The 24180-nt window shown below is 40.3% G+C and overlaps 3 protein-coding genes across 4 annotated transcripts; all 3 read right to left on the bottom strand.

The window, feature by feature from the left end:
* Positions 1 to 1252: 1252 nt before the first annotated feature.
* LOC132119208 (inter-alpha-trypsin inhibitor heavy chain H3-like) lies at positions 1253 to 9241 on the bottom strand. Its single transcript, XM_059529000.1, has 21 exons — positions 9085 to 9241; positions 7942 to 8105; positions 6462 to 6566; positions 6215 to 6377; positions 6030 to 6140; positions 5803 to 5931; positions 5571 to 5687; positions 5136 to 5304; positions 4944 to 5054; positions 4509 to 4690; positions 4247 to 4426; positions 3956 to 4083; positions 3719 to 3888; positions 3191 to 3229; positions 2925 to 2996; positions 2561 to 2662; positions 2251 to 2364; positions 1992 to 2166; positions 1732 to 1880; positions 1516 to 1600; positions 1253 to 1438 (listed from the first exon to the last, which is right to left on the bottom strand). Exons 1-21 carry the CDS (start codon positions 9160 to 9162, stop codon positions 1324 to 1326), a joined length of 2658 nt encoding a protein of 885 aa, XP_059384983.1. The 5' UTR covers positions 9163 to 9241; the 3' UTR covers positions 1253 to 1323.
* A 509-nt stretch (positions 9242 to 9750) lies between these two features.
* LOC132119207 (uncharacterized) lies at positions 9751 to 11097 on the bottom strand (the record flags this gene model as incomplete). The annotated part of the gene is made up of 5 exons (XM_059528999.1): positions 9751 to 9875; positions 10213 to 10297; positions 10440 to 10588; positions 10700 to 10874; positions 10959 to 11097. Coding segments are annotated over 5 exons (663 nt in total), but the record flags the coding sequence as incomplete, so codon positions are not given.
* A 68-nt stretch (positions 11098 to 11165) lies between these two features.
* Positions 11166 to 23961, bottom strand: LOC132119643 (inter-alpha-trypsin inhibitor heavy chain H3-like). Of its 2 annotated transcripts, XM_059529790.1 has the most exons (18): positions 23808 to 23961; positions 22725 to 22888; positions 22320 to 22424; positions 22072 to 22234; positions 21884 to 21994; positions 21657 to 21785; positions 21415 to 21531; positions 20977 to 21145; positions 20793 to 20897; positions 20456 to 20643; positions 20194 to 20373; positions 19903 to 20030; positions 19663 to 19835; positions 12848 to 12874; positions 12378 to 12485; positions 12021 to 12056; positions 11766 to 11786; positions 11166 to 11230 (listed from the first exon to the last, which is right to left on the bottom strand). In XM_059529790.1, the coding sequence occupies exons 1-18, from the start codon at positions 23883 to 23885 to the stop codon at positions 11181 to 11183; spliced, it is 2052 nt and encodes a 683-aa protein (XP_059385773.1). In that variant the 5' UTR covers positions 23886 to 23961; the 3' UTR covers positions 11166 to 11180. The 2 variants fall into 2 exon arrangements, with proteins under 2 accessions (XP_059385773.1, XP_059385774.1); XM_059529791.1 differs by lacking the exon at positions 12848 to 12874.
* Positions 23962 to 24180: the final 219 nt, after the last annotated feature.

Genomic DNA, 24180 nt, shown 5'->3' with positions numbered 1-24180 from the left:
CCAATATAATTCCTTTACAGATATGGCAGATTCAAAGCCATAACAATGGCAGTTGCACTTGCCTGTGGTGACTTCAGAGATTGCAGATGCATTCAAAGGATTTGCTGGATTCTTCTTCAAACCTCAGGATGAATTTCACAGATTCAATGTCTATAAACTCAATAATCCAAAGTATCAATCTACCGGAACTCTCAAGGTATTATTCAAAAGATCTGGAGTGGAAAGCTGTGCTTTAAACGGAAATTTAGTTAAACAGCCGGAGAGAGACAAGCCAAATGGCCTTTGACCTGACAGCAGTGACGGAGCTCCTATAAACATGGGATATTTGTTTAACCATCCATTTAGTGAACTGTCAAGTTTAGTCAATAGACATTACCTCCAACTTCTGTCTTTGGTTTCTCTCCATCCCAGGCGCTTACGTGTTTTAGCCTGGAAGTTTACAGTCTGTTTGCACAGTTTTGACATCAATGTTAAAATATTATAACTGAATCACATTTTCCTCCAAAAAGGAAAATTCTGTCATCATTTTATTCTCTCTCATGTCATTCCAAACTACAGAATCTTTGGAACACAAAAGATATTTTGAAAAAAAAATGTTTTTGGACATACATTAAAACAAGACATTTTCCAAAACATCTTTTGTGTTCTGCAGATTATTATTATTATTATTATTATTATTATTATTATTATTATTTAATTACCCCTTTAATTAAAACTGAAAAATGTAAGTTCCATAATCTTAAATTTCCTTCAAGTTCCTTTAGAGGAAGTGTTACAGTAAGTCATAAACTCAACTGTACATGATCACATAAGTTTAAAGCACAAGGACAAAGGTCAAAGCATACAGATAAAGTACATACCCATCCATAGTTTAGATTGTCTGTGTAACTGCTGACTCAATACCCTCATTAGTAGAGAAAACAGCAGAAAATAAGAATGGCTATTATTTATACTATTCATAAAGTAGATTTTCTGTTACTGCATTTAATGTAGTTCCAAATAAAACCTTAAAAGTTCTAATAAAACTTCTAAAAAATACAGTCACTTGCTATGTAAACAAGTATGTACTGTGTTGCATGGACATGCTAGTAATTCATGGTTTGTTAGATACATTTTAGATGTTGTGATATTGCATATTTGATCATGTTCAAGTGTTTAATGGGGGAAAAAAGTTTATTTGATTAAACTGCAATCCTAAAGTGCTAAAATAAGGAGGGATCATTTTAAATAGAACAAAGTAAAAAAATCCAGATTCTGACACATTGTTTTTATGTTAATGAATTCATTTATATAGAAACATGCCTCATTTGCCAGCTTTGAACTCTACAGCTGAGTGACAGTAAAATCAGAAACATCTCTCTGCATCGCAGCGTAGAACGAGACAAGCCAGCATTTGATATCTGGCTTTGAAGAAAGTCTGTAGTTTGTGGCATCCACCCTACAGATACATTCATAGAATAAACAGATGTATTATACAAGAACAAATCAGCAGTGTACGTGTTGTTTACCACGTACCAGCTTGCGCTCACTTCCTGGTCATATATCTTTAGAGTTGGTGTTTGTGATCCTTGAATCTCCTCATATGAAGCATCTGTTTTTCCTTTAATATTATCCACAGTTATTTATCCCATGTTGGTTTAAGAAGTAAAGCAAGTTACCATTCAAAATGTTCTATTTGATTGCTAAATTGTTGATACATGTTTAAAGGTTCAATAAGTGAAGCACTCTTACCTAAAATGCCTGTAAACTTGACATCTTTTGGCTGTTGCTGAACATCAGGCCACAGAAACATAGTCCCTTTTTCCTTGTGAAGCAGAATAATGACACGGATATTTCCCATGGTGACGACTATTTCATTGCTCCGTAAAATCAGAGACACACTGTTGAAACAGAGAAGCTGATGAGTAAATTCTAGCCCTCAGATTAACAAAGAGACTATAACATAATGTACATCAATTTAACGAAACACGTATAGTTTGAGTAGTGTTTACTCCTCTGAAGTGTGTTGGGTCGGTCCCTGGCCCCACAAAAACTCAATGTGATTCTGGCCGTCGTGGTATGTGATAGACGTTGTGTTTATTTTCAGATGATGCTTTGTTTTGTAATGAAAGGCAATGATTCGGAACCCACTTTGTCCAGGCATGGATTCTCCATTCATAGAGAACTCTAGGACACACAGTACAAAACATTTCATGCAAGAAAAAGATGACATTCAAAAGGATGTGCATGTAGTAAATGTGTAATAGTAACCTGAAGCTGAATCCTGGAGGAGTTTGAGTTTGTGAGGAACAGGAACCTCAAAACAAAGTGGCTTAGACTGACCAACAATATCCAGCAGGAATACATTGTCATGAACTGGTGGAGCTAAGACCAAACATAACCAAATGCAGCATCGTAATTATTCAATAAAAATTTTATAATAATTAAGTTTAAGAACACTTTATGTACCTGACATTGTAGAAAGAGCACATGACAACTGTGTTTATTCATTATTAAATCTGGTTGATAATAAATATAAATGCAAACAAATGCATAGTAGAAAAGGAATAAAACCACCTACATGGAAAATGTTTAATAGTCGGGCGATATCGTCCACCTGAAAACAATGAGTTATATTTATGTTGTAAGCAGCATGAATCAAAGATCTGTTTATTACGAATTTGTTTTCATTATGTTTTATTGCAATCCCTCCATTTGACACCTTTACCCCATTTTCATATCCACCAAAATACCAAAAATATTGTACAGTATATTTATATTCTGTCAATAAATCAATCAATAAATAAATAAATACATGGAGGGGATTCAAGGCAGTATTTAGAAAAAGGAATAATGTTTTAATGATTGTGGTCAATTGAATACTGTTTGGTGTAAACACTATAGAAACTCTAGGTTGCAATTTTATTTTTCTATAACACACATACCACGGGGTGCTGAAAAATAACGCTTCTGAGAAGTACCACCATCAACACCACCACCACCTCCATAGGCTAATGCTGGGATATAAATCAAATGATAAAAAACAAATTCAATCAACCATAATGGAGCAATCAAAATCCACACCCTATATTTCCTTGTTTGTAGCAATAAATATCTGAAGTTAGTGACATTTCATTGTGAGTTTAATCTAAATTTCTGCATCCGTTTAAAGTACTGTATATGAACTGTTAATTCTCCATTTTATAACTACCTGTATAGCGACTCTGAGTTGAAAGTTGAGGGTACATTGCTAAATTAAAAGAAAAAGTGTTATTCACTGAACACAACTGTCACAAACAAAAAATCATAACACATAATGAAGAAGGAATGCTAAATATTTTGAACTCATTTTTGACATTGACTGGAAAATATCAGGCTTTGTTCATGTTAGCATAACTGTTGATTTCATTAAAGCAAAAAGAGACATACAGAAATTCATGTCAATTCATTTATTTGTTTTTACCTATGTTGTTAAAAAAATTTGTCAAGAAAAAACTGTGCAATATTAAATTAGAACTTTTCTCAAGTGAGCTAGGATTTTTTAACTCTCTTGTGTATAAAAATAAATACAATAGCTACTGTTAATGTATCAAGTTATTACCTCAGGCACATTACTTATACAAAGGTCAAATGTTTGCCCTAGTAAAAAAATGATAAAGTATAGTATATTTATTTTTTCAACTGAGTATATAATTTTCTTTATACATTTTCCAAGTTTCTAGAACTGCTTGGCTCTTACCTCGTCTGGCCGGCGCTTCTCCTTCTTTGGGTTTGTCGGCAACTTCCACTTCACCTTCCTGTGGCTTGGTAACAACCATCGAGGTGAGGGGAGTGACAAACTGGTATTTCAGGGAGAGTTTAAGAGCTTCCTTCTTTTCATCCTCTTTCTCTTGTCCTTTAAGAAGTACCCTGAGACAGAAAGATGTTTTCAATGTTGAACTTAAATCGCAGATTGTCATATCACTCATAAACTTACTGTCTCTCCAGAAGCTGCTTCACTGTAAGGTAGGCCCACAATCTCTGCATGAAATCTTCATCCTCAGGAGGGACATCACTGGGGTCTTTTTTCATTATAGTGTCCTGATACGTCACATTACTGCCTTTCTGCTCAGAAATAAAAATACTATTGAGAATTTTAATCAGGAATGCTGTCAGTAACACATTGATCCATAACCCACTATACAAACAAAGCTATTCTCAGCTTCTACACAATCGACCATTGATCCTAATAATATGCTGCTAAAGAGAAGATTGGTGAAGATCTTACTGATACTGCGATGACTTCAGTGGTGAAACTCTCCACACTGTTGTCTGTGATTTGTCCTGACACCACAATCTCAGAGCCATTAAAGTACAAGCTAAAGGTGGTCTTGGTAAGGTTTGTCCCTCCTGGGTATTTAAGTTGAATATCAGTGAGGAGAGGGACGGCAACTTCATCATAGAAGCCCTAAAAATCAAGCAAACTTTAAATGCACTCAGACAAAGTTCAGCATTGAGGATGAATTCACAGATGATTGTCTGTAGTTCACCTGCAGCTGTAGATCAGCGTCCGAATCTTCATAAATCCTGCGAGCAACTCCACCATTTTCCAGTGACATCTTTGTCAAGAAGTCAAAATTGACATCATATCCAAAACCAAGACAATACAGGGGAAATTTTGTCCCAATGGCTTCTTTAACATTGGCCATTATCTTCTCTACGTTGGTTTCACCTGTTTAAAAATCATAATTTGATGTATTTGAGTTATCAATAGACACATTTTGAAATTTCATATTATTTGTTGTCTTATTCTCTTACTGACAAAGATAGAAGCCAAACTGGTCATGATAATTCCAAACAGGCCTACTAATAAACCCTGTGTATTATAGGATGACAGTTAAAGTGTTGTTCTATTGATTAAGTTGACTAAACTAATTCTATGATAAAACACCCTTTAGCTTGTGTTTGTCAGTGTGAATCTGTGCCTGAAGTGGGGTCTCCATCAGTCAGCAGGATCAGGATGGAGGCTGTTCCCTCTCGTGGATGTCGACTGATCATGTCCACTCCTGCTAGAACTGCAGCGTTTATGTCTGTGGCTGAAGGAAGACCGAACATAGTTGTGTCACTGTGAGGTTCAACCTTCTTACTCCTTATGTAACATTAGCACTGTAACTCACTTCCTCTATCTCTGATCTCCTTCACAAAAGATTTCGCATTCTCCAGGTTTGTCTCAGTAGCTTTGAGGAGTTCACGCTTCCATAAGCTAACCTCACTGTCAAATGTGATCAATCCAAAGTGATCGTCCTCATCAAGATCAGTCAAAATCCTCAGCAGTGCCAAACGAGTCTAAAGAAAAACACTCCTGTCAGCAGATGTGGAAGTTATTCTTTCTCCATTACGACTGCATACTACTAGGCATAGACAGTTTTGTTACTAACTTTAACAAAACAATACCAGACTGATTTCAAGAAGAAATCCCTGTTGTTGTTGTTTTCAGCATGGAAATGCAGAATGCTGCAAGATACCCCAAGAATGTTCTTCAAGTGTTTTTCCATCAAAAAATTTAATAGCTCATTATAAGCTTTTGATTTTACTGAAACGTTGACATTTACCTGGTCTATTTTTCTGCCAGACATAGAGCCACTGCGGTCAATGATAAACACCACATTTTTGGAAATACGTGGAACATCAGAGGGAGCAAAGTAATGGACAAAATAGCCATTTGACACCTGACAGAACAGAAAGTAAGTACATTATGAATATCACTTGTGCTTTTTTACATGGTCAAGGTCATGACTTTTGCCAAAATCTTAACACATTTAAAGCATGTTTTTGAAAATGTACCACGACTTCTCCTTTGGGACTTCGTCTCTCAACATCGTATGTTATAAGCAGGTCTCCGTTCAACCCATTTTCTCCACAGCTTTTACACTTGGTCTGTTGATCTCGTGTGGGGTAGAAGGTCACCCATGCCTGAAATGATCAGTTTGGTCATCTGGTATCTTTATTTGAAGTGTATGAGCATATTGAGCGCATCTAAACTGTGTTTTAACCCTCATTTAAACTCTTACGTCTTTGTCTGCTCTGGTGGTTTTGATGGCATTGGCCAGATCACCGGTGCTCAAATCTCCTTTCACCTCCAAGAAGGAAATTCCTGGTTTCTCTTGGATGTGCACATCCATCTAATGTAAGTAAAAGAAACATTATCTCTCTATCCATATAAATTGATTATCTATATCCTCCTTGTATCTTCTACCTTGAAGTCAGCCACCGGCTGCATTGGTTGTGCGTTGATGAGTAGCTCATATTTGCCGAGGCGGCGCTTTAACAGTTCCTCGTAGGTCAACTCAAAGGTCACTTTACTAAAAGCAGCCACCGTCACTGAAGTTTTAAAGTCCTCTAAAGTCCTTCCAACAGATCTAAATTAGAAAAAAATCCCAGCATTTTACTAAACATACTATAAATGCATATTTTATGGACCTAATTTAAATTAATTCCAGTACCTGACCAGTCCAGCACTTTGTCCTTGAGATACTGCTTGATTGTATTGCTGCTGAGCTTCTTCTTTTCCCTTCACAACCCCATCATATGTTTTTCCCTCTATGGTCCTATGGAGAAAATTACACAATGACAATCTCTTAACATACCAGAAACTTAAATTGTTTATCTCAGACATATTGCATAAAATAATTTTCCATCAAACACAATTGGTAGCACCACTTAATATGTTTGTTTGTATTAAAGGGATAGTTCACCCAAAAAGGAAAATTATGTCATTAATGACTCACCCTCATGTCGTTCCAAACCCGTAAGACCTCCGTTCATCTTCGGAACACAGTTTAATATATTTTAGATTTAGTCTGAGAGCTCTCAGTCCCTCCATTGAAGCGGTGTGTACGGTATACTGTCCATGTCCAGAAAGGTAAGAAAAACATCATCAAAGTAGTCCATGTGACATCAGATGGTCTGTTAGAATTTTTTGAAGCATCGAAAATATATTTTGGTCTAAAAACAGCAAAAACTACGACTTTATTCAGCATTGTCTTCTCTTCCGTGTCTGTTGAGAGAGAGTTCAAAACAAAGCAGTTTAGTGATATCCGGTTCACGAACGAATCATTCGATGTAACCGGATCTTCTTGAAGCAGTTCACCAAATCAAACTGAATCGTATGAAACAGTTCTCGCCTCCAATACGCATTAATCCACAAATGACTTCAGCTGTTAACTTTTTTCATGTGGCTGACACTCCCTCTGAGTTCAAATAAACCAATATCCCGGAGTAATTCATTTACTCAAACAGTACACTGACTGAACTGCTGTGAAGAGAGAACTGAAGATGAACACAGAGCCGAGCCCAGCCAGATAACGAACGAACGATTGACTTGTTGCCCTTGTGGATTAATGCTTATTGGAGACCCGAACCGTTTCAAACGATTCAGTTCGATTCGGTGAACTGCTTCAAGAAGATCCGGTTACATCGAGTGATTCATTCGCGAACCGGATATAACTACACTGCAGTGAACACGCTCACAATAGAGAAGAAAATGCTGAATAAAGTCGTAGTTATTTTTGGTATTTATATGCTATTTGTGGACCAAAATGTATTTTCGATGCTTCAAAAAATTCTAACAGAATGATGTCACATGGACTACTTTGAAGATGTTTTTCTTACCTCTCTGGACATGGACAGTATACCGTACACACACTTTCAATGGAGGGACTAAGAGCTCTCGGACTAAATCTAAAAGATCTTAAACTGTGTTCCGAAGATGAACGGAGGTCTTACGGGTTTGGAATGACATGAGGGTGAGTCATTGATGACATAATTTTTCTTTTTGTGTGAATTAATACGTTGAAAAGTAAAAACATTTCTAAATCTTTATTTTTTTCTTGTTTGGCTGCAGCAGATGGACCTGATCTGATGGCCACATACGATAAATGGCTCTTTATTTCTACTTCTATAACATTACTCTTGTTCACCCACATTCTGAATTTGCTGATGAAGGCGTTCTTGGGAATCTTGACCTCAAACTGGATCTCTTGAGATTCATTCAGTGTGTTCGCAACACGGCTTGTGATGACTGTTGTGGAATAGCGACTGGTGACTGTGGAGTTAATGTAGAAGCTGTATATATCCACATCTTGTTTCTGTTGAGACATCAACAGTACACAAAAATAGTATACTCATATTGTATAATAGAAAGTGATTGGCTGGTGCACATTCACTCCTCCTTTTTCATACAGGATTGCTCAAATGTTTACTGCTCGGAAATGGCAGGGAGAAAAGGCCTTTGGACTGAAAGACAAATATGTTTTGATGACTACATCTCAGTGTACACAACCGAGCAACAGCAAGTTAGATAGTTAGTTTTGTCAATTCTAATTATATTTTTCTGTCAACAATAGTATTATAACATAATCAAAATGAAAATACTGTTGAATATATCAACATAGAAACCAAGCAGTAGAAAACAGTTCGTTTTATACATTGCATTGTGGTTTTATAAAAAAAAAAAAAATTAAAAAAAAGGAAGAAACTAAGGAACAGCTAAACCATATTAAATCAAAATACATGATACACTAATGTTCAAATGTTTGGGATTTTTTACAATTTTTATTTTTTTAAAGACACCTATCCTAGGCTAAATTCATGTAATCATAAATATAATAAGATAGTCATTTTATATTTAATATGCTATTTTGTGAAATATTAGTGTAATTTGAAATAACATTTTACATTTATAAATGTATGTGTATGACACATGATCCTTCAGAAATCTGCTGATAATATGCTGATTTGCTGTTCAAGCAACTTGAATTAACTATTCCTTAATGTCGAAAACAGTTGTGCTGCTTAATATATTTGTGGAAACGTGATACATTTTTTTCTGATAAATAGAAATATTTTATAAGATAAGAATTGTCTTTCTTGTTACTTTTGATCAGTTTAATAAATAAATAAATACATTTTATTTTTTTTAATAAATCTTACTGAGCTCAAATCTTTGAACGGTAGTGTATATTCAACATGTTGTCTGAACCTTCATCTCATGTACAGATATTTAATCTGTTTTAGTACTGATTTGACTCAAGTCTTCTTCAGCTTGAACTACAATTTGACCCTCACCTTCTTAACTGGATCAGAAGTAGCTGAGATGAGAAAGACGGCCAGGAGAATCAGCCGGAGAGCTGCTCGATCCATCATGACCTGCACAGGACATCAACTGACCTCCAAACACTGTCACACTGCCTTTAAACTCTAGTCCACATCATGCTATTGGCTATTATTGACCGGATGAAGAAACCTCCCCCTTTATTTGCAGTCAGAGTCTCTTGATCCCCACATAAGTCAATATCAAAGCATGCTTTTCTAGAAAATATGTTACCAATATAATTTGTAAATACATTCTGTAGAAGCTTGGTGTTGTGCTTTTATTTATATTATCAAGACAGGACCACAAAAATACATATTTTCCAGGAATATGAACATGAAATTTTAATTGATATTTTATAGTGCAACAAGTGGATGAGTTGATCTTGCACTTTAAAAAAGAACATTATATACAGATGGAAATCAGTTTAAATTAATATTTGGGTTGACTATTTGATGTGAAATGATTGTACATGACTATCAAAGCATGTAAAAGATGTGGTACATACACTGGAAATAACTATTTTCCAAAAGATGACAGGTTTATAGCTCATAAACAATTTTTTATTTCAATAATACATTATATTATTAAAAAGGTCAGCACGATAATTGACCATTTATTTTTTATTTTTTTTGCTGAACTCTTTGCTTTTTACAGCTGAGTGACAGTGAAGTCAGAGAGCTCTCGCTGCACAACAGCCTGGAATGGTACGAGCCAACATCCAACCACAGGAGCAGAAGCAAGTCTGTAGTCCTTCACCATCACCCTGAATAACAACATACAATTAATTAAAAATATATAATAAAATAATATGCCAAAATTCAGTTTTATGGAAGTTCAGCTAAATGTACACTACTGGTCAAAAGTTTATAATAATTAAGATTTGAAAAATTGAGCACCGAATTAGCATATGATTTCTGAAAGATCTTGTGACACTGAAGACTATATAAAATATTTTTATTTAATATGATTAACCTTTATTTAGAATATAATTTGTCATATAATCTCTCTGTTTTAAGTCTTTCCTAAATTAAATCAAACATTTTGTTTCTATGTCATTTTTCCACATTTTGACTGGTAGTGTACATTTATTGATCACTTACCAAGATGTCTTCACTTCCTGGTCCTTTAACTTCAAAGTTGGGGTTTGTGATCCTGGGATCTCCTCATATGAATTACCAGCCTCTCCTTAAAATATTACCCACAGACATTGTAATGTTTTGTGAGTTTTGGATTAATAACCACAATATCATCATTGACAGACCATCTTAGTTATCAGTTAAGTTTAGTGCTGATACACAGTGTATGATTGATATTGTGACACTCTTACCTAAAATGCCTGTAAACTTGACATCTTTTTGCTGTTGCTGAACATCAGGCCACAGAAACATAGTCCCTTTTTCCTTGTGAAGCAGAATAATGACACAGATATTTCCCATGGTGACGACTATTTCATTGCTCAGTAAAATCAGAGACACACTGTTGAAACAGAGAATCTGATGAGTAAATTCTAGCCCTCAGATTAACAAAGAGACTATAACATAATATACATCAATTTAACGAAACACGTATAGTTTGAGTAGTGTTTACTCCTCTGAAGTGTGTTGGGTCGGTCCCTGGCCCCACAAAAACTCAACGTGATTCTGCCCGTCGTGGTATGTGATAGACGTTGTGTTTATTTTCAGATGATGCTTTGTTTTGTAATGAAAGGCAATGATTCGGAACCCACTTTGTCCAGGCATGGATTCTCCATTCATAGAGAACTCTAGGACACACAGTACAAAACATTTCATGCAAGAAAAAGATGACATTCAAAAGGATGTGCATGTAGTAAATGTGTAATAGTAACCTGAAGCTGAATCCTGGAGGAGTTTGAGTTTGTGAGGAACAGGAACCTCAAAACAAAGTAGCTTAGACTGAACAACAATATCCAGCAGGAAATGACTGCCATGAATTGGTGAAACTAAGACAAAACATAACCAAATGCAGCATCATAATTATTCAATAAAAATTGATTTAGATTTTATGTGCATTTTTGTATGCGTTCACCTGACACAAGGCAGAATCAAAGTTATAGCATTTCATACATACCAGGGAGCAATCTGCCGGCAGGTCTGATATCTATAAAAGGGGGGTTTAGTCATTAAAAAGTCAAAGACAGGCTATTTATGCAGTAATTCAATTTTTCATGCTAAGTAAGTTTATCATTAAGTTACAGCACTCATAATGTAATAATAAAATCAATAAATTATGAAAAAGCTGTAGCAATGCATTTATTAAATAATTAAATTAAGAAATCATTAAATTATTTACTAATTAAACTGTACCAAATGTGGTAATAACTCTCAAAATCACAACAGTTATTCATAAAATATTTCCTAATAATTACTATCACAAACTAGAGCTAAATTTAAATTAAATTAAAAAAATATAAAACATTTATTTCCATGATTAAAATATATTTTCAAATTTAAATCACACCTAATGCTTTACTTGATTTATTTCCACACCATTATGTGAGCCTTTGTCACTGATAATCAGAACATTTGAAGAACATTTGATTTCTTTTAGCTAAAATTGAATTATTATTATTATTGTTGTTGTTGTTGTTGTTATAAAAGGTTTTTGGACACAAAATGAACATTGTCATACATACCATGAGCTACTGCATATGAAGCTGGGAATGAAGAAGGTTTAGCAATTAAAAAGGCAATAAAAGACTTTAATTTCTTATAAAGTACAATAATTGACTAACTTAATAATTGGACATAAGTAATAATTCGTAATAATAAGTAATAATAGAAAATAAAATAATTAGACAAGACATACATGAATGTACATGGCAGCTGTGTTTATTCATTACAGAATCTGGTTGATAAATGTAGAAGAGAAAATAAATTAAACCACCTACGTATAGACTGAAGAGGGTCAGTGTGATATCGTCCACCTGAAAACATTTTTATTTGTATTTTATTTTTTTATGTTGTAAGCATGAATCAAGGATCTGTAAATTACGAATTTTTTTTTTCGTTATGTGTGTTGTATAGTAAGCCCATCCTTTTTCACCCTTTACCCCATTTTCCTATCCCTTTCCCACCAAAATTAATATATATTTTTTTTTTATTTAATTTTTTTTCAAAGCAGTATTTAGAAAAAGGGCTAGTCTTGATCTGAACACTATGGAAGCAATAAGATAAGAAGAAGCACATTTTCACATTTTACATGTGATTTTACAAGAAAAAGATAAAAAACAATAAAAAAGCCATACCACGCTGAATTAGAGGAGATCCATTATCTCGCAACACTCCTGGTACTCCTGAAGCTCCTGGTGGACCGGGAAGACCTCCCTGAGACTGGTACAGCCAAAATCCTGGTGCTTGGAAATGAAAAAAAAGTACTTCAGGGAAGATGCAGTATATTAAAGTACGCATGAAATAAAATGAATGTATTTTCTAAATGCATGTTATAAGTCTTATTGTGAACTATCCAAGTATGTGTTTCACTTTTTCATTTATGATCTTGTCATTTTTAATCAAAATATCTTAATCAGTCTTGTCATGAAAGACTTCTCTCTGGTGATGAATGCAGGACTACGACTAATGTAATGTACATTTTTCAATAAGCTGTTTCACTCGGATGTACATCACAATCCAGAAGAACAGATCTTTCACTACTTTAAATTCTCTGCAATAGTTTATGTAAATAGAGTAATAGAAATGTGTGTTTCATCAAACATACCATAAGGTACAGGATGCGGCATCTTTGCTAATTAAAATTCAAAGAGAAAAGTGTTATTCACTGCGTATAGTGGCCAGCGAAAGCTGCTTTATAATAGACGTTAAAGTTATTCTAACTGAAAAAGAAATGGACTCCTTGCTTTAAATCAATCTACTACATAAAGTGCTAAAAAATACATTTGACCTGACTGGAGTGCAGAATTGCAGAGCTCATGAAAAAATATCAACATGGCTATGATCAGATGCTTTCTTAACTGTGGTTCTCTTACGAGAGCTCTCTCGTACTGCGTCTTAGCTAAGACGCTACGGGAAAAGTCTCTTTTCACGAAATACTGAAGCAAAAAAATTATCCTTAATTTTGTATTTTTGTAAAGCGCATTTGCAGCAGTACACAGCCATAGGCGAGACGGCTCCTTCGCTCATTGGCTTGTTCTGCGGCAACTGCACAGCCTATCGAGCACGGACTGATGCAACATCAGACCAATAAGGGCGCTTCGCAGCTTCTTGCCACTTCCCGCCGAAACGGGTGTGGCCCAACCTATAAAAGGAGCTCGAAAAGGCTGACTCACCTGATTTTTCATCTCTTCAGCGAAGCTCACGCATCGCTGGATCACGGAGGAAGCAAGCGCCGTCTGAGAAAGCACATCAGCAGGACGAGCCATTCTGAAGCTGCTGGCATCGCCGCCTTCCACTGTCGTTCCTGCTGCGCTATCCGGTGCCTATATCCTTTCAATTCTGTTATATCCAAGCTGTTCTTTATGTGTGTGTGTGTGTTCGCCCTGCGACACACACTCGTAAAAGAGCTCGCGTCTTTTTTAAGATGCCTTCCTGCGGCTATCGAGCCCAACCTATAAAAGGAGCTCGAAAAGGCTGACTCACCTGATTTTTCATCTCTTCAGCGAAGCTCACGCATCGCTGGATCACGGAGGAAGCAAGCGCCGTCTGAGAAAGCACATCAGCAGGACGAGCCATTCTGAAGCTGCTGGCATCGCCGCCTTCCACTGTCGTTCCTGCTGCGCTATCCGGTGCCTATATCCTTTCAATTCTGTTATATCCAAGCTGTTCTTTATGTGTGTGTGTGTGTTCGCCCTGCGACACACACTCGTAAAAGAGCTCGCGTCTTTTTTAAGATGCCTTCCTGCGGCTCGTCAGAGCCCCACTCAGCGAGGGAGACCGGTACGTCATCTGTGTCTCCTGCCTGGGTGAAGATCATGCAGCGGTCGCGCTCGCTGACGGCGGATGCCCCCACTGCGAGCTGTTGCCATGGTGACTCTGAGGACTCGCCTGTCCTTTTTCTCTGAGCCTGCATTCTCCGCTGCGCTGAGGCGCCATAAAAGCATCGCTTCTTGCAGTGGATTCCGGAAACGTCTTCAGCTCAACCAAGCTCGCCGGTTCGCCCTGCTTCACCGGCCCCCCCTGCATCGCTTCCCGGTGGGCAGCGCCCGCTGTTTGCCGGCGCGTCGTCCGAGGAAGTCGATCTCAGGGCCGCGTCGGGGGAAGAGGACACGCGCTCTCTGCTGGGCTTCTGAGCAGAAGGCGCGAGATCCTCGGAGCTCGCCCAGCCCTCACTGCCCGAAGCCAGCAGAGAGCGCGTGTCCTCGCGCGCGTACTTCTCAAAGCCCGCCTCATTTCTTCCTGAGCTTCACGAAGAGGTGGCGAAGGCTTGGAACGCTCCATATTCAGCGCGAACTCGTTCGTCTGTCTCACTAGCATTCTCCACACTGATGATGCTAAAAACAGGAACTACCACTCACTTCCTTCCTCTGCTGGACGGCGGCAAAAGCGGTGTTGCCATCTAAAGCCTGCTGTGTGACGCTGCGTCGGCACTACTAACGATGGCTGCTTCATCGAAGCGCAGGTGTACGAGTTCCGCTGTGGCCGAGCTCTCACCCAAGCGCGCCGCTGTTTCAGTTCCAGGAATTGTGACTGTCTCAGCGTTCTCTGCAATGCGCAAGCCTGCACAGTTGCCCGCTTGCCTGCACACAAAAGCAGTTATCACAACAGCTTCAGCAACGCAGCTCGAGACCCCCGTTCTCGCTCTACCGGCCGTCGCCCCGCGCCGCGGGGACCGCGGCAGAGGATTACGATGAGGCCGGGAGCCCCGAAGCCATCCTAGGAAAGCCATCTATGCATGCTGCATGACGCTGCGTCGGCACTACACACGATGGCTGCTTCATCGAAGCGCCGGTGTATGAGTTCCGCCGTTCAAGTCGATCACGCGCACTACATAGTAGACGTGCCCACTCCTCAGTGCCCACAATCACTATGTCACACGCGTCATGTGGTTTCTGTAAAAACGAAACCCGTGCACGTTCGTCCGGCCACGGCCGATGGTGCTATAAATGCAGTGACGATGCCCACTCCTCAGTGCCCATCTCCACATGTAAGCACAGCCCTGCACACAGGGCTCGCGCACATAAGATCGACACAGATCGGTCGAGCGCGCCGCATAGTAAACGTGCCCACTCCCCAGTGCCCACATACACTATGTCACATACGGCGCGTGGCTTCTGTAAAAACGAGGCCCGTGCACGTACGCTCTGTACAGGCAGACAGCGAGTTGAAAGTGGTAAATGTGCACATATGCAGCCCACAGTTACTCGCAGACATATCGAGTCCCACGGGACCTGCTCAGCCTTCCCCCAGTCGGTTAAGCGCCGGGACGGGGTCGAGGAGGAGCGATCTGCCCACTGTGATCAGCGCGCTCCCCGCCTCAAATGCACAGCACACCCGAGTGCAGCCGTTGCCCGGTCAACAGAGCGCGCTTCGCATCCAGCCCTTAGCCATTCATGCAGATGCATGGTCAGCGCTTCCAGGGGTTTCGGATTGACTGCTAGGCATTATAAAGAGAGGCTACTCGCTACAGTTTTTTTTCGACGCCCTCCGCGCTTTTCAGCGCGCGTCGAAACTACGGTCAAAACAGAAGTAGCACACATACTTCGGGCCGAAATATCAAAACTGTTGAGCAAGGGAGCTGTAGAGCCTGTGTCTCAAGATCAAAGCGAGGGGGGGGCTGTACAGCAGATACTTTCTGGTGCCCAAGAGAGACGGGGGTCTCAGGCCCATACTGGATCTAAGACAGCTGAACAAGGCATTGATGAAACGCAGTGTTCAAAATGCTTACGACCAGGAAACTCCTCGCGCAGATTCGCAGAGGGGACTGGTTCATGTCAATAGATCTGAGGGACGCGTATTTTCAAATACAGATAGCGTCAAACCACAGGCGATATTTGAGATTCGCCTTCGAGGGCCAGGCATACCAGTTTACAGTCCTCCGTGGCTCCTCGTACGTTTACGAGGTGCATGGATGCAGCGCTCGCTCCTCTCAGACTCAGAGACATGCGAGTGCTGGATTATTTGGACGACTGGCTGGTTCTGGCCCGATCACGAGCGGAGCTCGTGGACCACAGGGCCGTTTTACTCGATCACCTCGAGAAGCTCGGCCTCAGTGTCAATTGGGCGAAGAGTTCGCTGAACCCCAGTCAGACGATTCTGTTTCTGGGTATAGTTCTGAACTCTTGTTCCATGATGGCGCGGCTGTCAACACAGCGCGTGATAGGCATTCAGCGCGCAGCGAGTTCTTTCCGCTGCGGCGCGACCGTGTCGCTCAAACACTGTCAGAAGATGCTGGGCTTCATGGCCTCAGCATCTCCGGCTCTGCAGCTGGGCTTCCTCCGCATGCGCCCCCTGCAGTTCTGGCTGAAGACGCGGGTGCCGCACAGAGCGTGGGCGTCTGGCCGGCTGCATCTCAAGGTCAATCAGAGCTGTGTCACAGCTCTGGCACCTTGGACAGCGAACGGTTGGTACCGATCAGGTGTAAGCCTGGGGACTTCCCCGAATGTGAAGATGGTGTCGACGGACGCCTCCACTTCCGGATGGGGAGCGCTGCTCGAGGGCAGACCGTCCTTTGGCCTATGGTCAGAACGGGAAAAGCTCCATCATATCAACTGTCTGGAAATGCTGGCAGTGGAGAACGCGCTGATGCGCTTTTGTCCCCAAATCAAGGATCACCACGTCTTAGTCCGTTCGGGCAACATGTCTGTGGTGTCCTACATAAATCGCCAGGGCGGTCTCGGGTCCTGAAACCTGTACAGGCTAGCAGAACGCCTCCTGGTTTGGGCTCAGCGCGACATGCGTTCGCTGAGGGCAGTGCATGTGCCTGGGCTACAGAATCTAGGTCCAGACAGGCTGTCCAGAGGAAATGTTCCTACAGGCAAATGGTCTCTACACCCGCAAACAGTCCGGCTGTTGTGGGAGAGATTTGGCAGGGCGGAGGTGGACCTCTTCGCGTCCCACGAAAACGCTCACTGCCCTGCGTTCTTTTCCAAGAACGAAAGTGCGCTGTCACGGGAATGGCCGTGCTGCCCGCTTTATGCTTTCCCTCCCGTCTCCCTTCTTCCGCAGGTGATAGAACGGGTGAGAGAAACGAGATGTTCAATACTGCTTGTAGCACCTCTTTTGAGGAACCAACCATGGTTCCCAGATTTGATGCAGTTAGCAGATGTCGCCCCGTGGCCAGTACCGTTGAGGAGGGACCTCCTCTCGCAGGCCAGGGGTTCGATTTGGCACCCTCAACCGGAGTTGTGGTCCCTCCATGTGTGGGCGCTCAACGGTTACCCGCTGATCTCGCAGTGGGAGTGCTGAATACCATCACTCAGGCTAGAGCTCCGTCGACACGACGTCTGTATGCCTCGAAGTGGTCGGTGTTCTCCAGCTTGTGCACAGCTCGAGGATATTCACCCCTTAGTTGTGAGGTGACGGAGGTTCTCTCCTTCCTACAGGAGCTGTTGGATAAGGGCAGAGCCCCATCCACGCTCAAAGTTTATGTGGCGGCCATCGCAGCGTTTTCTGAAACAGCGCTCGGTCAGTCAATAGGAAGGAATGATTTGGTCATCCGGTTCCTCAGAGGAGCTAGGAGGCTGAATCCTCCCAGACCTCCGTCAGTCCCTATGTGGGACCTCGCGGCGGTTTTGGAGGCCATGAAGGGTCCCCCATTTTTGAGCCTATCCAATCGGTTAGCCTTCAGCATCTGTCGTTCAAGACAGTATTCTTGTTGGCTCTTGCTTCGGTGAAGCGTGTGGGTGATTTGCACGTGCTCTCGGTGAGCCAGTCGTGCTTGGAGTTTGGGCCTAATGACTCAAGAGTAATACTCAAACCTAGGCACAGTTATGTGCCGAAATCCCTCAACACGCCGTTTCGGGCTCAGGTTATTGCCCTGTCAGCCCTGCCGGTGTCAGGAGAGGATAGAGACTCGAGTCTTCTTTGCCCTGTCAGGGTTTTAAGAGCTTATGTGTCTCGCTCTGCTGCCTTTCGGCAGACGGAGCAGCTGTTTGTCTCGTTCGGTGGACGTTCCAAGGGAATGGCTGTTTCGAGACAGACTCTATCCAGATGGATAGTTGACGTCATAGCGTTAGCTTATGCTTCCAGGGGCCATCAGTGCCCGTTGGGCGTCAGAGCACACTCCACAAGAGGTGTCGCCTCGTCGTGGGCGTGGTCTACTGGGATCTCCTTGCAGGATATATGTATGGCGGCAGGTTGGGCCTCGCCGTCTACATTTATCAGGTTCTATAACCTGGAGGTTCCCGCCTTGCAAGCAAGGCTGCTGTCGGTATAGTCGAATCAGGGCCCTGAAGGGAATTCTGAGTTCATGAGCGCTATGCGCTGCCGACTGTTATATGGGCAGTATTGCGTAAGACCCGCATTGCCACATTGGTCAGGCTTGCCTTGGCTGTGTGATGTCATATTGCCGCATCTACGGATGCTGCTAGATATGGGACGGAGGGCTTTCCCCCTTTTCTGTCCTGGACTCTCTGTGAGTCCCTCAGGTGACTGTGCACTGTAAATCCTGGGCGTTGCTTCAGGTTTATTGGTGTGTGATCCCTGCGCGCACGGCGTTTTGCATTGGGTTCCCGTAGCGTCTTAGCTAAGACGCAGTATGACAGAGCTCTCGTAAGAGAACGTACTCGGTTACTAAACGTAACCTCGGTTCTCTCTAGAAGAGCGAACGAGTACTGCGTTCTCTGCCGTGCGCACGATTCACTCTGGTTCGCTTCGGCGATGAAATAAATCAGGTGAGTCAGCCTTTTTGAGCTCCTTTTATAGGTTGGGCCACACCCGTTTCGGCGGGAAGTGGCAAGAAGGGTGCGAAGCGCCCTTATTGGTCTGATGTTGCATCAGCCCGCGCTCGATAGGCTGTGCAGTTGCCGCAGAACAAGCCAATGAGCGAACGAGCCGTCTCGCCTATGGCTGTGTACTGCTGCAAATGCGCTTTACAAAAATACAAAATTAAGGATAATTTTTTTGCTTCAGTATTTCGTGAAAAGAGACTTTTCCCGTAGCGTCTTAGCTAAGACGCAGTACTCGTTCGCTCTTCTAGAGAGAACCGAGGTTACGTTTAGTAACCGAGTACGTTTTCTCACCACTGTGTTTTGTTATTTCAATTATTTTATAATGGATAGGAAAGCATGTAGAACAAATTTTACATATTCATCATTACATATTCATTCCAGCAATGGAGACATTCATTAACGGTAAACCACTGCTTGGATAATTCTAATATCTTTTTAGCCCTATTTGCTAAGAATGCTAAAGAACTTTGCCATGTGTATGTCAGAGCCTTAACTTGTAGGATGCACAAATTAAATGTTTTCTTTTAATCATCTTTTATTTATTAGATATATTTAGTAGACATGGATGGTTAATATATTTGTTTATAACTCTTCATATTGCTGCAGTTTATTTAGCTTTCTAAAATGAAACTTGCACAGGGTTTGTACACTTTCATTTATAACGTTAGTGTAACTTTCCAGGTCTCACCTGCAGGTCTGGCCGGCGCTTCTCCTTCTTTGGGTTTGTCGGCAACTTCCACTTCACCTTCCTGTGGCTTGGTAACAACCATCGAGGTGAGGGGAGTGACAAACTGGTATTTCAGGGAGAGTTTAAGAGCTTCTTTGTTTTCATCCTCTTTCTCTTGTCCTTTAAGAAGTACCCTGAGACAGAAAGATGTTTTCAATGTTGAACTTAAATCGCAGATTGTCATATCACTCATAAACTTACTGTCTCTCCAGAAGCTGCTTCACTGTAAGGTAGGCCCACAATCTCTGCATGAAATCTTCATCCTCAGGAGGGACATCACTGGGGTCTTTTGTCATTATAGTGTCCTGATACGTCACATTACTGCCTTTCTGCTCAGAAATAAAAATACTAGTGAGAATTTTAATCAGGAATGCTGTCAGTAACACTCTGATCCATAACCCACTATACAAACAAAGCTATTCTCAGCTTTTTTAAAATCGACCATTGATCCTAATAATATGCTGCTAAAGAGAAGATTGGTGAAGATCTTACTGATACTGCGATGACTTCAGTGGTGAAACTCTCCACACTGTTGTCTGTGATTTGTCCTGACACCACAATCTCAGAGCCATTAAAGTACAAGCTAAAGGTGGTCTTGGTAAGGTTTGTCCCTCCTGGGTATTTAAGTTGAATATCAGTGAGGAGAGGGACGGCAACTTCATCATAGAAGCCCTAAAAATCAAGCAAACTTTAAATGCACTCAGACAAAGTTCAGCATTGAGGATGAATTCACAGATGATTGTCTGTAGTTCACCTGCAGCTGTAGATCAGCGTCCGAATCTTCATAAATCCTGCGAGCAACTCCACCATTTTCCAGTGACATCTTTGTCAGGAAGTCAAAATTGACATCATATCCAAAACCAAGACAATAGAGGGGAAACTTTGTCCCAATGGCCTCTTTAACATTGGCCATTATCTTCTCTATGTTGATTTCACCTGTATGTAGCAATAACAAAGTGTGAAACTATAGATTACCTATTTGACAATATTGACAATATTAATGTTTAAGGCAGTTCTGATGCTGCTTTTCCTTTAAACAGCTAAATGTTGGCAGTGGGCGTTTGTATGTATCAGTATTTCTGTGCCTGAAGTGGGGTCTCCATCAGTCAGCAGGATCAGGATGGAGGCTGTTCCCTCTCGTGGATGTCGACTGATCATGTCCACTCCTGCTAGAACTGCAGCGTTTATGTCTGTGGCTGAAGGAAGACCGAACATAGTTGTGTCACTGAGGTTCAACCTTCTTACTCCTTATGTAACATTAGCACTGTAACTCACCTCCTCTATCTCTGATCTCCTTCACAAAAGATTTCGCATTCTTCAGGTTTTTCTCAGTAGCTTTGAGGAGTTCACGCTTCCATAAGCTAACCTCACTGTCAAATGTGATCAATCCAAAGTGATCGTCCTCATCAAGATCAGTCAAAATCCTCAGCAGTGCCAAACGAGTCTAAAGAATGTCAGCATATCTGGAATTTACACATCTTTCTCCATTGTGATTGCATATTCACATTTACCATAGATGGACAGCTTTGTTTTGTTTTGTTAGTTTGTTTTACTAATTTAAAGAAAGCAACTTCACATTGATTTCAATACAGAAATCCCTGTCCTTTTACCATAATAATGCAAAATGCTGTGAGGTCCTCCAAGAATGTATACTGATGAAACATTTCATAGCTGATTATAATCTTTTGATTTGACTGAAATGTTGACATTTACCTGGTCTATTTTTCTGCCAGACATAGAGCCACTGCGGTCAATGATAAACACCACATTTTTGGAAATACGTGGAACATCAGAGGGAGCAAAGTAGTGGACGAAATAGCCATTTGACACCTGTGAGAACAGAGCAGGATATAATTCTAGAATACCGTTAATGTCTTTTTACATGGCCAGTCTTTAATTCTTTCTGTTTTGATCATATTATTTTAATCTTTTAAAGCATGTTATTGAAAATGTACCACGACTTCTCCTTTGGGACTTCGTCTCTCAACATCGTATGTTATAAGCAGGTCTCCGTTCAACCCATTTTCTCCACAGCTTTTACACTTGGTCTGTTGATCTCGTGTGGGGTAGAAGGTCACCCATGCCTGAAATGATCAGTTTGGTCATATGGTATCTTTATTTGAAGTGTATGAGCATATTGAGCGCATCTAAACTGTGTTTTAACCCTAATTTAAACTCTTACGTCTTTGTCTGCTCTGGTGGTTTTGATGGCATTGGCCAGATCACCGGTGCTCAAATCTCCTTTCACCTCCAAGAAGGAAATTCCTGGTTTCTCTTGGATGTGCACATCCATCTAATGTAAGTTAAAGAAACATTATCTCTCTATCCATATAAATTGATTATCCATATCCTCCTTGTATCTTCTTCTACCTTGAAGTCAGCCACCGGCTGCATCGGTTGGGCGTTGATGAGTAGCTCATATTTGCCGAGGCGGCGCTTTAGCAGTTCCTCGTAGGTCAACTCAAAGGTCACTTTACTTAAAGCAGCCACCGTCACTGAAGTTTTAAAGTCCTCTAAAGTCCTTCCAACAGATCTGAAAGAGAAAAAAAATCCCAGCATCGTACTAAACATACTATAAATGCATATTTTATGGACCTAATTTAAATTAATTCCAGTACCTGACCAGTCCAGCACTTTGTCCTCGAGATACTGCTTGATTGTATTGCTGCTGAGCTTCTTCTTTTCCCTTCACAACCCCATCATATGTTTTTCCCTCTATGGTCCTATGGAGAAAATTACACAATGACATTCTCTTAACATACCAGAAACTTAAATTGTTTATCTCAGACATTTTGCATAAAATAATTTTCCATCACACAGAATTAGTAGCACCACTTAATATGTTTGTTTGTATTAACATTTGTACTGTTAGCTTCTCTTTCTTTAATACGTTGAAAACAACAAAAAATTCTAAATCTTTATTTTTTTCTTGTTTGGCTGCAGCAGATGGACCTGATCTGATGGCCACATACTATAAATGGCTCTTTATTTCTACTTCTATAACATTACTCTTGTTCACCCACATTCTGAATTTGCTGATGAAGGCGTTCTTGGGAATCTTGACCTCAAACTGGATCTCTTGAGATTCATTCAGTGTGTTTGCAACACGGCTTGTGATGACTGTTGTGGAATAGCGACTGGTGACTGTGGAGTTAATGTAGAAGCTGTATATATCCACATCTTGTTTCTGTTGAGAAAATTAATAGTTAACTCAAATTAATGTATGGTCAAAGTTATTGGCTTGCGCATGTTAACTGTTTGTTTAGAATTGCTCAAATATTTACTGCTCAGAAATTGGTTGGAGAAAAGGGCCTTTGGACTAAAAGACAAATATGTTGTGGTGACTGCATCTCAGTGTACACAATTGAGCAATAGTTAGAAAGATGTCAAATTGCCTTTTTCTGTCAACTCTGGCATTGAGGGCATAATCAAAATGAAAATACTGTTAAAAATCTCAACAGAGAAACCACGCAGTTGAGAACAAATGGTTAGTTTTGTACACTGTGTTGTGGTTTTAGCAAGAAAAAACATAAGACAGACAGATTACTGTATACGACAAACTGTAAAATCAAAATACATGATACATTGCTGTATAAAAGTTTGGAGTTCCTATGATGGATTTTATTTTTTTTTAAGTCTATGCTCACCAAGGCTGCATTTATTTAAAAAAATAATACAATAACACAGTTATATATATATTTTTATTATTATTATTATTTTCCTGTGGTGCATAGCTAAATTTTCAGCTCAAAAATCAATGTGCATTAATTAATGTTGCAAACAGTTCATAGTTTCATATTTTTATGGAAGCATAAGAGATATTTCATTATTCTTTGATGAATAAAGTTCAAATGAAAAGCATTTATTTGATCTAGAAATTAAATTTATTCTCACTTTTGACCAGTTTAATTAATAAAAGTACATATAAAAAATAATTAACTGACCTCAGAATTTTGAACAGTAGCACATATTTTAAATTAGATTAAGACAAGATCTAGCTTGTCTCAATCTTAAATACAAATATTAAATCTGTTGTTTTATACTGGTGGAGTATTTTAGAGTTCTGACTCAGTCTTCTTCATCTTGAACTACAATTTGACCCTTACCTTCTTAACTGGATCAGAAGTAGCTGAGATGAGAAAGACGGCCAGGAGAATAAGCCGGAGAGCTGCTCGATCCATCATGACCTGCACACGACATCAACTGACCTCCAAAAGCACACTACCTTTAAACTCTAGTCCACATCATGCTATTGGCTATTATTAACCGGATGAAGAAACCTCCCCCTTTATTTGCAGTCAGAGTCTCTTGATCCCCACATAAGTCAATATCAAAGCATGCTTTTCTAGAATATATATTATCTAATTTGTAAATGCATTTTGTAGAAATTGTTAAGCTTTTATTTATATTATCAGACAGGACCACAAAAAAGCATATTTTCCAGAATATACACAATTAATATTTGGAGAGACACCAATC

Source organism: Carassius carassius, chromosome 38, assembly GCF_963082965.1.
Source record: "Carassius carassius chromosome 38, fCarCar2.1, whole genome shotgun sequence".
Classification (NCBI taxonomy): domain Eukaryota; kingdom Metazoa; phylum Chordata; class Actinopteri; order Cypriniformes; family Cyprinidae; genus Carassius; species Carassius carassius.
The sequence above is the reverse complement of the archived record's forward strand: the minus strand, read 5'-3'. Positions and strand labels throughout refer to the sequence as shown.